The 17,518-nt window shown below is 28.3% G+C and overlaps 1 protein-coding gene across 1 annotated transcript; it reads right to left on the bottom strand.

Annotated features, from left to right (window-relative positions):
* Window positions 1-10,152: 10,152 nt before the first annotated feature.
* LOC125866903 (protein NIM1-INTERACTING 2) lies at window positions 10,153-10,751 on the bottom strand. Its single transcript, XM_049547290.1, has one exon. It carries the CDS (start codon window positions 10,729-10,731, stop codon window positions 10,348-10,350), a length of 384 nt encoding a protein of 127 aa, XP_049403247.1. The 5' UTR covers window positions 10,732-10,751; the 3' UTR covers window positions 10,153-10,347.
* Between the last annotated feature and the right edge of the window lie 6,767 nt (window positions 10,752-17,518).

Genomic DNA, 17,518 nt, shown 5'->3' with positions numbered 1-17,518 from the left:
AAGAAATTTGGTTGACTAATTGGAATAGAATAAGTAACATGTACTATTTGAAAATAACGTCAAAATTTCTAGAATTCACAATAAATTAACAACTGAAAATATTTATGATTATTCACGTGAATTGAAACATGAATAACCTATATTATTCAAAACTAACACAAAAATACTATAAATCACAACAATTTAATAACTTCAAATATATTTTTAAGAAAACATATAAAAAATCGACTGATCTTCAAATTCCATTTATATCACATAAATTAAAACAAAAAAAATTAATATTTATTGGGCCCATGCTGGCACGGGCACCAAATATCTATCTATATATATATATATATATATATATATATATATATGTGTGTCACAAATGGAAAAGTCCCAATCAAGGAAGCAACATATATCATTTACAAATTACTTAAAAAGCATTAAAAATTACAATAATTACCAAATTAAAATATTTAAAAGCTATATAATAAAATACGTTGACTCTCAGAATTCTATTAGGCTTACATATATTGGGATAGAAAAAATAACACATATCATTTTAAAATTACCAAAAAAGTATTATAAATAATAATAATTAACAACTTAAAATATCTGAAAGACATTTTAAAAGGGTAAATTTTGTAATTTTATCCATATCACATAAATTAGGACAAAGTGACCAGTAATGTACGTTATTTGAAAGTTACATAAAAATTTTATAAATCACAATAATTAATAAATTAAAACATTTTTAAAAAAAATATGAAAATTTGGATGACTCTCCAAATTTCATTTGTGTCACATAAATTGAAACAACAAAAATAACATATATTGGGTCCATTTTAATTTTATTTGTCTTATATTTTTATTTTTTTTATATTTAAAAATTGCGTAAAAATACTATAAATCATGATAATTGACAATATAAAATATGTTTTGAAAAAAAAACAAAAAATTCCACTGATTCTTGAAGTGAATCTATCATAAAAATACCATAAATCATGATAATTGATAACATAAAATATTTCAAAAATGTTATATGTGGGTAGTCTTATTATGCCTTAAATAGCGTCAAAGAAAGTACAGGTTTGTGATAAAAAAAAACTTATTCCTTTATCCACGTAAATAATTGCTTCAAAAACTCGGTTATTAGCCCCAAAACATACCATTTATATTATTGGGCCCATGCATAACACAAGCACTATTATCTAGTATATATATATATATATATATATATATGCACTTAGGGAAAATAGTATTTTGGTGGTTTAGGTTAAAGAATGTTTATTTGATAATACTTAGCAGATTAAATAAAAGAAGGTTAATCATTTGGATTTGGAAAGATTCATTTGCATCTTGGTTAGTCAATGGAGAAATGAGTTTTTAATTAATCGTGACGTGGATTCAAAAAATTTAAGTTTATAAATTTTGAATTTAAAAAAAAATAATTACATATGAAATTTTAAATAAATTATTTATACATATTAAATAAATTTCTTAAAACAAACAATTTTTTTGGCTAAAACTAATTAATTTTTCCGAACCTATAACTAGAAACTCAAATATTATTTTTTTTTAATTTAACGTTATGACGCTAGATATTCTTATGGATGACATATGTCTTGCGTAGTTAACATTTTTTCATAATTAAGTCTTAAATTTAAATTTTAAAATAAATACGATACAAATCTAAATTAATCCATTCACAGAGGTTGTCAGAATATGATAATTAAATCAAGTTATTTTATTTTTATTTTTTATTTTTTTAAAAAAAAAGTAAAATGAAGCTGTTATTTTTGGGAATATTTTGGTACAATGGAATTATTTAAGCCTATGGGTCATTGCTCGTTAGTCGTTACCATCAAAAGTTGTGACAAAATAGTAGATACTATTTATTTATTCTTAACTAAATGTCTCAAATTTTTATTTTAAATATAAAGTTATCTTTAATAAAATATGCCTTAATTAAGAGTACTCCTTAATTAACTCTAAATTAGAACTTTTCGATACGAATTTGAATTAGTAAATTTCAATATTAATATCGAATTCCGGGTGATAACAAAAAAAAAAAAAACTAGTGAAGAAAGCTATTGCTCCCTTTTGTCCTAACATAAAATATGAGAAGTGAGTCTAAAAATAGTTTCAATCTTTTTAATTTGTGACAAGTCACTTTCAACAAAGAAGGTATCCAAGGGAAAAAAATGTCCAAAAGTACAATAATTAAATATAAACCTTTAGTAAGAAATTAAATGTCAAATTATTAAACCTTTGAATTTTAGATTATTCTTTTAGATTAAACACCAAAGGTCTAAATATTTAGCCGCCTCTATCATGAAGCATTTTACATCCAATAAAAAAAATTGACACGAATCTAAATTTAATCGGACTTTAATGTGTGTATTGAATATTTAAAAAAAATATACCAAAGGTCATGGTAGAGCGTGGTATGTATCCTTATATTCTTAACTATAGATCTTGGAATTAATCACTAATAATATAGTCGTCTTTTATAGAAAACATTTTACCTCTCAAAGTGTGGCTTATCGCTTTAGTTGGACCCAAAAATGAGTACCAGTCTACCAGACACCGGCATCCGAATCAAACGGTCCATTTTTGAAAATCTAAACTAAAATATGTGCTGTATAAGTTTAATTGTTTCATATGTAATATTTGGAAATTTTGAGTATATAATTTTCAATTTTCCTACTCTAAATATAAGTGGTTATCACTATGACAAAAATTTAAACCAAAACTTCTTATTAATTACGTTTTTTTTTCTTTTTAATTCTCTTTTTTAACCATAATTAAGCATCATTAAAGCTGTACTAAATCATCATTAAAAGTTGTACAAACTAAAAAGTTAATGGTACAATCAGACGTGACACAAACAGATCATTAATATCTCAAAAGGAAATAAAAGGGGGAAAAAGAGTTTAGTCAGTTAGCTTTTGATCTTCCTTTAAAATATTCTTTGCCCTTTATTTAGTTTTGTACGTAGCGAAAGTTAAATACATCGAATCGAATTATCTTTTATATGTATATATAAATAATATAGTCTTTATTCCGATGGCTGGTTTATACAACACATCGCAAATGTGGGAATATGTTTTTCGTTAAAATATGGAATTTGTGATTTGTGTCATCTTATATAAAATTCTTTATTTTTATCTCTTCTATTTTGATATGAAATTGTCTAAAGTATATCAATCTTAATTTGATTATGTTCTGATATGAAACTGTCTAAAGTTAATTTATAAGGAAGTACCTTAAATATTAGTCAAGATCAATCGTTGAATGCAAATAAATATTGCTCTTTCTTTTCATTTTATTTGTTCAATTCCCCTAAGAATCGTACCAAATGTTTCGAATATGTCTTCATTTGTATTAGGGTGTACATGATCGGGTTGGTTCGGGTTTTTCAAATATCAAATCAAATCATTTGTGTCGGATTTTTAAATCTATAAACCAAACCAATAAAACTCGGGTTTTTCAACCTCAGGTATTTTCGGATTTTTCAGGTAAAGTATTCATACAAACATCTAATTTACTTGTACTTCAAATATTTCTTTGGTCCTACCAAAATACAACTATCTAAGGTATTTCTTAAGTAAATAACACAAAATATGATATGAGTAATGACACTAAAATATCCAACAAAAAAATAATAATAATGAAATCGCGTAAAACAAATATTGCAAATTAACAAGTCATAATGAAAATGATCATAATTTAAAAGTACTAAATCATGCTAAAATAAGTTTAATAAGTATTAGTTACATGACTAAATATTAAAGGAAATTAAAATTAGATTATGTATTTGAATTGTCTAAACCAATATAAAACCAAAGAACAAATATTCAATATTATTGTCATTATTAGTGTTGAATTGATTTTCTTTTTGCATTAGTATTAATTTGATTTTGATTTAAGTTTTATTATAATTATCAACATCTGTGGACTATATTCTTTATTGAACCATCAGAATTCTAATTTTCAAACTTGAAATAATATATTAAAAGATAAAAACTATGAAAAAGTATAAGAAATATTTAAAAATTATATCAAAGTAAATATTTTTATGTATAAATAAAATTTTAAAATTATATATATAATGTCGGGTTGGTTTGGTCTCAGGTTGGTTTTTTTAGTTAAAACCAAACCAATCCAAATATAGTCGGGTTTTTTTTTTCAATACCAAACCAAGTCAAACCAATCACTAGTCAAATTTTTTTTCTCAATTTACGATTTGATTCGATTTTATTCCCCTAATTTGTATATTAGGTCAATCACAATTTTTCCATAGATGTAAATTTTCTAAGGAAAAGTCCCACTTGTCGTTACAAAAATTCCATAAAAATAGATAGGTCATATAACGTGCATGGTGCACACTCCCTCACCTAGATTAGATATAGAAAAAGAATCCACAATTTTTATTTTATTTTATTTTTAATCTGACTAATTTAAAATCAACGATAATAATTACTTATTCATTATAGTTTTATACATAGAATTTTAAAATATACGTACCTTGTTTCAACTAACTAATACTCCCTCCATTCCATATTAATTTAATTTTTGAGGCATTTTTCATTTTTCAAATTAACTTAATTGTTCAGTTTTCAAGACTACATTTGGAGTGTTCTTCCAATTTTACCCTTCATTAGTTAGTATTGGAATTAGTGATTAATTAATATTTAATTATTTTAATCATAAATTTGACAATAATTAATAAGGGTAAACATGAAAAACTATGTTCAATTTATGTCTTAATATACCTTTTTTAAAGGGTGTGAAACACCTCAAAAATTAAATTAATATGGAATGGAGAGAGTACAAATTACGTCAAAATACTACTCCCTCTGTCCACTTTTATTTGTCATGTTGTGTTTTTCGAAAGTCAATTTGACTAATTTTTAAAGTTAAATTAGATTACGTAAATTCGATATTTTTTTTAAAAAAATTAGATATTCAAAAACTATACGAAAAGTACTATAAGTTACAATTTTTTGCATATCAATATGATGAAAATATACATCGTAAAATGTTGGTCAAAGTTCTTATTGTTTGACTCTAAAAAAGGAAACCATGACAATTAATTGTGAACGGAGGGAGTACCAAAAATGATATAATCATTTAAAATAACAAACGTATCATAGTCAATGCCATTAATTTTGGGACCATATTAGTAAATTAGCATCTTTTTTTTTCTTTCTTTTTTCTTCATAAAAATAGTCAACTAGCACCGTCAACGTGATTTTCGCAATTTTTATCTACGTCATATAATTATTCTTCAGTCTCTCGTCATTTATATGACGTCAACTTCTATGTATTATATGAGTCCTCCGTCTCAGTTTATGTGATATTATTTAACTTGTCATCGAGTTTAATGAGGAATAAAAGACTTTTGAAACTTGTGACCTAAACAAATCGTAGATATTTGTGTTACTATAAAGCATCTAATTAAAAACAAAAAATAAATATTTTAATATGAAATCTTTATTTAATATAAAAATATGTTAGTTTTTTGGGACGGATGAAAAAGAATCATACAAATTGCAACGGAAAAGTATAAGAGGTTATTTGTGACTATTTTAGATTGGGTGGGTCGGATAACTGTCACGACCCAAACCGTCATGATTGACACCAACACAACCCTCCGATGGGAAAATCTCTATAAAGCCATTGAATATTACTTGACCTAATTATACTTGACCGGATCTTTATCCTCAAGATTGTGGCTGGTTCCGATTTAATTAAGGGATGATTGTACCATAAAAAAGAAGTTAATTTGAGATTTTAGATAGGAAACAAAGTAAATAACACTATTCATTTTGGAATTAAAATATATGGGGAGTTCAAATTGGGAAATAAAGTGATGTCAATTTTTGATTTCTATTTTTTGGAATGTCAATAATTGTGCAAAAAAAAAAAAAAAGGAAGTGGAGGATGAACTGTAATGAGGCAGTAAATTCCAAATTGGGATCAAAGAGTAGGTGACCTAGTTTGGCTAAATTTGGCACATATACTTTACAAGATATTCACCATCTACTACAACCCAAACAAACAAATTTTATGAAAACTAAGACATTTAAAGATACGGAAGCAGGTTTAAATGACTATAAAAATGGAGTCTCAATAGACTCCAAGATTTTAACAAACAACTAACCAAACTAATGCAGAAATTCAACCCCTAAAACCTGAAAGTCATTGTACCAAAACTCTACTAACGACAAGTCTATGAACAAGGGGTACAACCCCAAAACTAAACAACACCTTTAAGAAATAGACTGAGTCCGAAAAGAGTGGACTTAAACAAGAAAGATCCATGGCAACCTGAAAGAACTGGCTCACCCTTGAATCTGGTCACACTCATTAGTCACCTAGCTAAAGTTTATCAATAGCCACCTGAAGATGCCCTGTACTCAACAAAGAAAGAGCAAGTGTAGTATCACTACACAACCACAGTGTACTGGTACGATCACCCTGTTATCCCAATAAGTGAAACACATGCAAGTAATCACAACATTATAAAATAAGCATATACTGAACATATACAATATTAGTCATCTTTTCAGGATCAATGTAGCATCACACATTCTCAATAATACACATTGGTTATCAATTTAGAGAAACATACAGTCTTCCAATATCAATTATCATTAGATATGAACGTAATCATCATAAGTAGATACACAACACAATTCAATGGTCCTCTCACGGAACCCACACCCAAACTGTTAGCATACCGGAACGTGGTACCCGATCCAATGTATATGTCGGAACGTGGCAATCGATCCCATAATTATACCGGAACGTGGCAACCGATCCCATATTTATGTCGGAACATGGCAACCGATCCCAATTAGTCTGTCGGATCGTAACACCCGCCCATTCAACAAACCACAATCACAATCGCAATGTATATTTTCACAATCATACAACAAGAGGTGATTCATGACATACAATTATTCGATTATCCTCATTTACGATTAGGGTGATCAATAATGCAACATTCGCATACATGCATGCATTATAATGAAGCAATTACAAATATATATTACACCAACATGAAATCACAACCATCATCTACCTCGAAACAAGCTTGAAATCCTAAGAAACTTGATCCTTCCCTTTTCGGATTCGTTCCGCTTGTTCTTGGTCTACAAATAATCATAATAACGCAATAACCAATAAAGAATCACTAATTACCCAAATTGCTAACAATTCTATGAATCCTAGATCATACCCATGATCCCAAGTATCCAAAATAGAGTTGTTTTCACCATAGATTCTAGATCAAAACCTTTCCTCAATGATAATTACCCAAGAAACTACGTTCTACGGATCGAAATACGAATTCGGGGAGTAAAGAACTTACCTTTAGCCTCAAGAATGGTGGAAAACTGCCAAGAGTCGCCTGGGGTTCGTTCCTTAGCTCTAAAAAATAAAAAGTGCAGAATGAGGTCGTTTAGGGGTTTATTTACGACCTTAAATCGCGTATGGCCCGCCACAGCGGCAAAAACCCCTGCCAAGGCGGCTTGCACGAATCAGAGAGCTATTTTAATAATTCCAAGACCCCCATTTCACAACACACCTCTAACCAACGGCACTCAAAAAATCCCCTCCACACTAAGATCGATTCCGGGAGTTCTACTCTCCCGAATTCAATTCCGTAAACTCATGCAGATTTTTTAACGCGTTATCTATCCCCTCATGTAATCAGAATTAAGAATAAATTACCCGATTGTTACCAAATTTCCCTACACTTCAAAGACTCCGATTTCGTCCAAATCTGAACTAGGTTGAAAAATTTCAAGTTACTACGAAAAAGTTTTCTGGCCCCAATTCTTTCTCCATTGGCTTTTCTCTAACGACGAAATCAGGTCGTTACAATAACACCATTATTAGCGTTTATTGAGCTTCATTTTTTTTAAGATGCTAAAATTATATATTAATTTTTGAAGGCTTGGATTAAATTCAATAACTAAAAATGATAGAAATCGGCATAAAAAATTTGAATATCAAATTTGGACTAATTTGAAGTTGATTTAAAATAATATAAATAAATTTTGAAGCAAAATTGTGTTCAAATTTTTCACAATAGGTTTATGATGATCCGCCATAATTATAATGATTTGGTGTGCAAATCATTCGAATTTAAATTAATGAAAAACTTATATTAATATTGAATATCGAATATCGAATGAAAAAAATAAAAAACTATTTCGTCAATGTTTTTAACGTTGGTATTTCAAAAGGATTAGACAATAATCATCAATTATCTTAATCAATTTTTGGTCTTTCATTAATATAGTTTCTACTTTTTAAGTCTCCTCATTTTTTTTTTAAATATTCAACTCTCCAAAACTACCATAGTCTGTTGGCAATTTGGCATTATAAAATTACCAATTTGCATAAAAATATTTGGTGGATAGGGATTAAAGTGGACTAGGAAACGCATTTCCTAAAGTTGTGTATACAAAATGTTATATTTCTAATGAAAGATTTATTATATTTGTCTCTTTGCAACTTTATAGGATTCGCATATGTTAGTGTTTAACATTTATGATAATTTAATGGAAAATAGAAATATAATCATTTGAATTTTGAATGGAAAGATTCAATCAGATTTTAGGCACTCAATTACAGAAAAATTAGTGGTGTGTAAAAATGGAATGTGTGACACGATTCAATTATAGTAATTTTGGTTCTTTTATGAAAAGGTTAAGGTTAATACTTATATGATATTTATATCAAATTATATTAAGGCCAGTGGAGCTCATATCTGAAGAGAGAGAAAAGTGAGATTTTTCTATATTCTTAAAATGTAAAAGTACTTTATTTAAAAAAATTAGAACAATACATGTATCTAATATCTTATTCTAACTAAAAACGCTATTATTCTAACTGAAAAATGTACGAATAAAATATGTATTTGAGTGTAACCCTATGTTTATGGATGTATATGTATGTGTATCAAGACTGTATATATGTGGGTGGACAGTGATGACTAGAGTTATTATATAATCATGCTACGTTATTTTATTTTTTTCAAAATACCACTATAAAGAACTATAAAATTTGGGGTCGAGATCACTGGTTCGAGTAATTTTTTCAAAAATATATCATAATTAAGTATATATATATATAGTATGAAATACTTCCCTTATTGTTAAATAGAGTTTTGTCTTGAATTTTCTATTTTATTTGAATTCTACACAATCGTATTTGAATTTAATATAGTGAAAGGGACTCTTGGTGAAAAAAATTCACTAGCATAACAATATGGTGATTAAAGAATTTTTTTTAGGGAAGGATTTTCTTTCAATAATTTATATGATTTTGTTTATATATTTTTTTTCCTATTTTTAGTTGTTGTAAACCAGAATTATTAGCAATGAGCCAATGACCAAGACTTCTTATAATTGATGGACTTAGGTGCTATTATTAATTCATCTATTACTACACCTTACCAATTTGTAGTAACATCATCAAATTTTGTAGTTACCACAACTAATTATTGGTTACAAAATTAGGTTAAATTGAAGGACTTTTTCATTACAAAAATAGTTTAGTGACTTCCGTATAATAAAGTGAAAAAATGAGTGATTATACATGAAACTGACCCTGATCAATCCCATATTAAACGTACTTCCCCAGTTTTCCCATTAAAATATAAGGGGTGTGGTGGGGAATAAATAGAGAACTTGTCGATAGGAGTGCTTTACCTCTTTAGAATAACAAGAAGTTAAACGGTATATACAAAATATCTTGGCACGAGTTACCATTAAATTATTAGTATATGGTTGAATAGTTGAAATTCATTATTCACTCTTAAGTAGAGGTTTTCAAGTTTGAGCGTAGAAAAATACACAACTTCTTGTTAGAAAGTTGTTTAACCCCTTATTGGACTTTTTTTTTTTACAGAATTGAATTTAGATGAATCGAATCAGTTAGATTTAGGATTATATATAATTAAATTAAATGTAAAAAAAAAATCATGTCAATTTTCATATTATAGTATTATTCACCTACATTTTTTCTACTAGAACATGTAGTTAACAACATCATTTCACCATATAATTCTACAACAATGAAATGAATTGAAATATTTTTATTCACAAAAAGAGCTATATGTATAAAGGCAATAATCGATGAATTGCGTTAATAAAAATCTTACCTTTATTACCATCTCCAAGCTAAGAATGATTGGATATGGGAAGGGCGCTTCCCTCTTAATCGAGCTGTAATTACAAAGTTTAAATCATATAGTCGAATTAGTAAATTTCAAATAACAGAAGATTATTAAAAAGAATTACAATATTAATTACACCACGATAAAATCTAAAAAATAAATATAATCTAACTTGAATTATTCTCATGATCATCATGAGGATTATATGGCTCCATATTAAGATCAAAACCTTTATTATTTTCTTCAACATTTTTTTCATTTTCTTTCTCTTTCTCTTTCTCTTTCATGTCTTCATTATCTCCGATGATTTCATCGGAGAGATTTTGATCAATCTCCTCCGTCATTTTCCGTCCACTAGTGCTAGCTCCGTCAACTCTATTGAAATACTTAACGGCAACTTGTATTCTTCGTAGTATCGCGAAGAATTCTTCCACTTCCTCTTCCGCTACCTCCTCCGTTAACTCTTCCGTTTCCTCCTTCGGCTTCTTCGTAGCGGACGTTGAAACGACGTCGTTGTTATCCGGTTTTCTTTTTTCTCCTTCGCTTTCCATTGACGAAATTATGTAGTAGAAGACTTAGGACTAAAAGGGTCTTTATTTAGAAATAAAATTAGGTAAGTTATATGTGACAGCTCTGTGAGAATTTATATGTGACAGACGAATGAAACTTCGGGAAGTTGAACATGTGATGCAGTGAATGAGACTGTTTTTGGGGATGTGAGAATTTATATGTGACGGACAAATAAAACTTTGGGAATTTAGGTATGTAGTGCCGTGAATAAGACTGCTATTTGCTTAATAGAGATTTTGATATGAAAATATGATGCAGTGGATGAGACTGTCCTTTCTTATGAGAGATTTTGATACGTGCTGTGAGAATTAATATGTGAGACAAATAAAATTTTGGATATTTAGATATGTGGTGCAATGAATGAGATTGTTCTTGGGGCTGTGAGAATTTATATGTACATAAAAATAAAACTTCGGAAATTTAGGTAAGTGGTCAGGGGCGGAGGCAACATATACTTAGGTTGTTCATCAGAACCCCATCGGCAGAAAATATTACTATCTATACATGGTTAAAATTATTTTTTAGGTATGTATAATAGATGTCGACCCCCCTTCCACTAGCTCGTGTGTTTACTTCTCAAATTTTGAACCCCCTTATTAGAAATTCTGGATCCGCCATTATATGAAGGTACAGTGAATGAGACTGTTCTTTTCTTAATAGAGATTTTGATATGAAAATATGTTGCAGTGAATGAGTCTGTTCTTTTCTTGATAGAGATTTTGATATGAAAAATCGTTGATAAAAAGTATTGGTCGAATCAAGTTTACTTAATTTAAATTCAAGCAATTTGTATACTAATACAAATATCGAATACAAATAGGAAGAGATTTGGGAATTTGAGTTTATTCGTGCCACAGTGAGGTAGATATTTTATTATAGAGCTGTGACGTTAACTTTGTCTTTTCTGACGTATTTGAATGACGTAATATTATTCTTGGGGAGACGTATTACGTGGATTTGGTAAAAGAAAGTGAAATGACAGTGACATCACTATGAAAGATGTTGAACTACTTTCACGTTTCAATTTAGGTGGCACAGTTCGATTTGAAATAAAATACTTTTATCGTCCTAATTTAGGTGGTACAGTTCAATTTGAAAAAAATTATTTTTAATCATCTTAATTCATATGGCATAGTCCAATTTGAAATAAAATACTTCTCATCATCCTAATTCACGTGGCATAGTTTGTTTTGAAATAAAATACTTCTTATCGTCCAAATTCATATGACACAATTCAATTTGAAGTAAAATACTTCTCATTAAGAGAAAAATGCTTTTACATTCTGTTACGTAATGTTTAATGATATTTTCTTTTTTAGAGTAACAAAAATAAGTGGTGATGAAAATTGAATCAGTCAGTAAGTTAAATTGAAAGAATTAATGTTATTAAGTTATTGCTATTGAGTTATTGAGTAAATGAATTTTTAGTGTTTTATAAACAAAATTATCAGGTTATTGGTTTGATATTAGTTTTTTTAATATTAAGTTATTAGATAAATTGATAATCCATTAAGACAATAGTAATTTACTACTTTATAGTTTACACCTACATGAAAATTAGTAGTAAATATTAATATTAATATCTTATTAGTTACTATATTTGTCCTTTAACCTTCAATTCACATTATTTACCTATTTCTTTTATTTGTGTTGCATTTGTAGAGTTATTTTCATGTTAGCTATTATTATTTCTATTTTATGAGCATTCCGTAAAATTACATTATTATCTTATCGTGCTATTGGAGAAGTTATATTAGTTTTGTACGAACATTTTTTTACTGATTAAATCGAAAAGCGAATAATTAAGAATTTGGAAACCAATAAACATCGAACCAAGTAATACGCAATAATAGAATCTATCGACGTGTTTGAGATTAAGGCATAATTATTACTGTTCCGGTGGAAAATAACATAGTAACATGAAGGTTGGCCAAGTTAGATTCGAAGTTAGCATATCCCTTTCAACAACACAACTATTAGGGCTATTGACATTATGTGATGCACATATCATATATTAATTTCCGATAAATAAATTATTATTTTTCTAAAAAAGGGTTTCTTCTCATTAAATTGTGAGCGAAGTTATTTATTGTATGTGCTGATAAAAAATAGAAAGTATTTGATAAATATTTTTAGGTGCTAAATGAATTTAGGATATCAAATTGTATATTTATCAAAATCAAAAGTGAATTCAATATCAAATTTTAAAGAAACAATATTCTTATTAAATTAAAAAAGAAACAATATTTATTAGGAAAAGAAACAACATGATCATTTTTGGAATAGAGTATTATCAACAATATATTTTTAGACCAAATCATTAACAGGGGTATTTTTGTTCAATTTCAAAAAACTAAATTTTTTTTTTATTCTTTTCCAATATAATTATATAATTTCAAAATTTATCGAAACAATTATTCCAACTATAAATGAATAAGTATTAGTATAGAAAAAGAATGATTAAAAGAATTATCTAGATGTATATTTGTGTAGCATTTATAGGAACTTCAAACATTTTAGGTAAATTAATTACTTTATTTTTTTTCTCTCTTTATATTTGATTGATTTTAATTTTTAGTTATCCAATTTATTAAATCAGCCGACGCTCCGGTCTATTTTAGTGTGGGCCGATCCAAAGCGTTACGCAAAAGCAAGTTTCGAATGAGAAATCATCCAAACTACCAAACGAATACTTTCTCCGTCCTAATTTATCTAATTTTATTCGATTTAATAGGAAATTTTGAAAAAGAAATAAAAAATTAAAATTTTATGATTTAAAACAAGTCATGGATAAAATGAATACTTTAAAGTTAAATTATTACTTATTAAATATAAATATATTATTTATTAAAAATTTGATTAAAAATAAATGTATCACGTGAATAGGAAAAGGAGTATGTCTTAAAATTATTATAATTGAAAGCAACATCACATCGATAAATAAACAAAATCAAAGTCATTTTGGTAAGGTATATCATGAATCAATTTACACTATATATCAATTCAAAATTTAAATAGATTTAATTAAGCGGATAATGTAAATTAATTTAATAAATAAATTATTATTAATACGTCCAAACGTAATTAGATTAGACGGGTCATGCTTTTATTGACAATTGTATTTTTGATTATATGTTTCTACAAGATGTGACATTGATAAATTATTAGAATCAAATAGTGATGGAGTATGATTATCAACTTGGGGTACTCATTTTATTCCTTTATTTTTTTTAGTCTATCTAAAAAAATTATATTTAGTATGAATTTCTTACTTATAAAATCACCATTTACCCTTAATAATATGCTTTTATAATCATGAAAATATTATGGACATATTTAAAATTTTAAGAATTCTAAAATTATATTCAAAATGAGTCAAATGTCTTTCTCTATATTTTAAACGGTTGAAAAGTAACATTATCTTTCTTGTAGTTACATTTTTACCCTTAACATGTGAAAAGTGTCACTTACAAAAGATTTAAGCTAAATTATTTTCTTACTAATTTTCTTTTAGTCTACATATAGCTAGATTTTCTTGCAACCAAGCGCACCGTTAGCGATAGTAAAAAGGAGTACTTTCAATAGATCGTGATGCATCTAAGGGTATGATTTAATGGTCGATAAAATAAGTTAAGAATCATGTCTGAACGAGATTTTTGTTCAAATTTCAACAGAAACAAAAAAATTACAAGATAATTTATTCATCATTGTCCTGGTCTTGAAAGACAAAATTATATGATACCTATTACACGTAAAAGGTAACAGATCACAGGTTCAAACGGACTCGATAGCCATAATTATATTAAAAAATATATCAATAGATGGTGGTACCAAAAAATTATTGAAGGAGTACCAACAACATGTTAAAAAATTTGAACATGATGTTATAAAGTATAACCAGAAACATCATTAAAGTCTCAGAAAGTTAAAAAATAATAATTCTTGCATAGTACTTTTGCTCCCCTTTAAAATATGCTTATCTTAGCATTTATTCTGCGTACAGATCGACTCTTCATTCAATATGTCTGGTTTTTTTTCAATCTAACGTGCGATCGGTATTCATTTTGGGTACTAATAATTTAAATTTGTGTCGAGTAAGGCTTATGAAATAAGGAAGAATTACCTATCAAGTTTTTTTTTTTTTTTTTTAATTTTCAGAATTTAAACTTGAAATCTTTGATGAAAGGTAGATAGATATGTTGGTGCAGCAAACAAAAGTCACATATAAATAGCTAAAAAGAAAAGGCTATTAATAAGGTGTATGAGAACTCTTAATGGTGTGAGGTCGACCTAATAGAAAAAATCATACGACTTGGTTCAAAACGGATAATACACTCTATGTTAAGAATATCTTTAAATTGTTTAATCCTAATAACTCATATAAGAGTCAATGGTTAAGTGAGACGAGTATGAAGAAAAGGATTTATTCCGTTTTCAAATAAAGAAGAGAAGGGCAAAAGGGTCTTTGTAACTACAAATAATTATATTTCCATTACATTTCGAATAGTGGCTGAACTTTAAAAAGTGGACCAAAAAGTTGTCAGCCCGTACCATTTTAGCATTGGCCCATGTATGAATATTGGCCCAAATATAATGTACACAATGCTAATGTACCAAAAAACATGTGATCCCCACTATCGATCGATAAATCTATTTGAAAACAGAGCTTTTTTATCACAAATTTAGATATGTTATTAACATTAGTTCATCTGTCAATTGCATTGAGTTTTCCACTCCGTTGAAAAATATAAAGCAAGTATACAGTAGTTTAAAACTTCAATTGACATAATATCGCGAAGTGGCCCTTGTTCGATCAATTTGACTCAAACCTTGATGTTGTGACTCAGGCATTACTCAATAAGGCTGACAAAATTATGGAAACAAACAAAAAGAAACTAGTTAATCCAGTTGTAGGTAATGTTAGATGGGATTTCACATCAAATATAATTGTTAAATCCTACTCTAACTAATTTCTTTAAGAAAAAATTTATTAATAAATAAAAGGATATAAAATGCTGAATATTTTTATGCAAAAATAATAATTGTTTTGCCCTTTAGTTGTCTGGAATAAACCTAGCTTAGCCCAGTTGATGAACTTGGGCCACTATCCATACCAATATTGGGCTTTACACATGGCCCACCTCAGCTCAAGAATGATCCAAGAAGAAATAAAGTCCATTGGGCCACACTTTTAGATCCTCTTTGAAAATGGCCACTATCGTGAATTTCATATTTTAAAGGTGAAACTCTAGGATATTATCGAAAATCGTCAGGACATTATAGTTACAATGTTTGAAAAGTGACTATTTATGAATGTTGCATAAGATATCGATAGTTAATGTTGCACAAGAAAAGGGTTCGGTGGAAGAGTCGAGGTTTTTTAACTTTTAACTGTAGATTTCGAGCATGGTTGGGTTTGGAATCTCATGTGACAAGCGAGTGGATACCATAATTTGAGGCACAATATCGAGTTCACTGACAAGAAAATGGACCTTGTGTATGATTCAATATCATAAGCTAACTAGTTGTGAGGAAAGGACTGTCCAGGCTATATACGCAAACCAAATAATACATTTACAAATTGATGTGAGACTCTAAAAACACTATGATACTAAGTTTAAATAATGAATAAAAATTCCATTTTCGAAGCTAAAGTGAATACGAATACAATCAAGATTCGTAAAAAAACTTGAAAAATAATTTCAACAAACGTTCTTCTCATGGGGGAAGTGTAGGGCATCTTACTCTAAATATAGTCCAACCACCTAATGTTCAATTTGCAAGGGCACGTTTTTTAGTCATATTAGCTAGGACCAACTTTATTGTTCATAACATTTAATACAATGGTCCTCCAATTTAACGAGATATTTGGACGATTTTCTCATGTTACGTACATCGTCAACCTATCAGTTGAATTTGAACAAATTAAAATGAATCGAACTAATAAATGGACGGATTATTATCTCGTTTAAAAGTTACTTAATTTAAGATGAATTGAGTCAAGATGAGCTAAACAATGAGGCATAGTCCGACATATAGTTAACCCAAGTTGAGAGTAATTGTCTACATTTAGATTTTTAAAATGAAAAAGTTACATATATATACCATTCGGCCAATTAATTTATTAATATATATGTCACACCCCTATTTTCCCCAAAACGAAGTGTTTGAAAAATAGAGTTTCTCCAATTAAAGTGACATTTTGAAAAGGNCATTTTATACATATTTTGTGAACTAGTTGATCACACGTAATTATTCCTTTTAAAATCTCCTGGCATGATCTATATATAGTGCATGAGTCATACTGTATGTCCATTGTCTACTAGTCCCCTTTATTAGTCATCTAGTGCAGCTGCTTACAACACTAATATGTTCAAAATTGAGCCTTTCAAGAATTCTGTTTCTTTTACAGTTTAAATTTAAACATTCAAGACAATATATTAGCCTAGTAGCAACAAAAGTGGTCCTTATTTTATGAAAGGATATTACATTTTGATGTTATACACCACTAACTTTGTATATTCTTTTTGTGGCAGGTGAAACTTTAGTGCTATGATTCAGCATTAAGAAAAAATCTTCTATTTTGCTAGTTTTTATTTATTAAATTAGGTTTTATGCCTAACTCACACCTCAAAAGTTAGCTCAAAGGAAGGAGGATTGCTCAAGCCTTATAAGGAGTCCACCTATTTCATTAATCACCAATGTGGGACTTTTGTTATTCTTTAACACTCCACCTCACGCCCAGTGCTTAGCATCTGGTGCGTGTAC

This window comes from Solanum stenotomum, chromosome 6 (genome assembly GCF_019186545.1).
Source record: "Solanum stenotomum isolate F172 chromosome 6, ASM1918654v1, whole genome shotgun sequence".
In the NCBI taxonomy this organism is placed as follows: Eukaryota; Viridiplantae; Streptophyta; class Magnoliopsida; order Solanales; family Solanaceae; genus Solanum; species Solanum stenotomum.
This window is presented reverse-complemented; position numbering and strand designations above follow the sequence as displayed.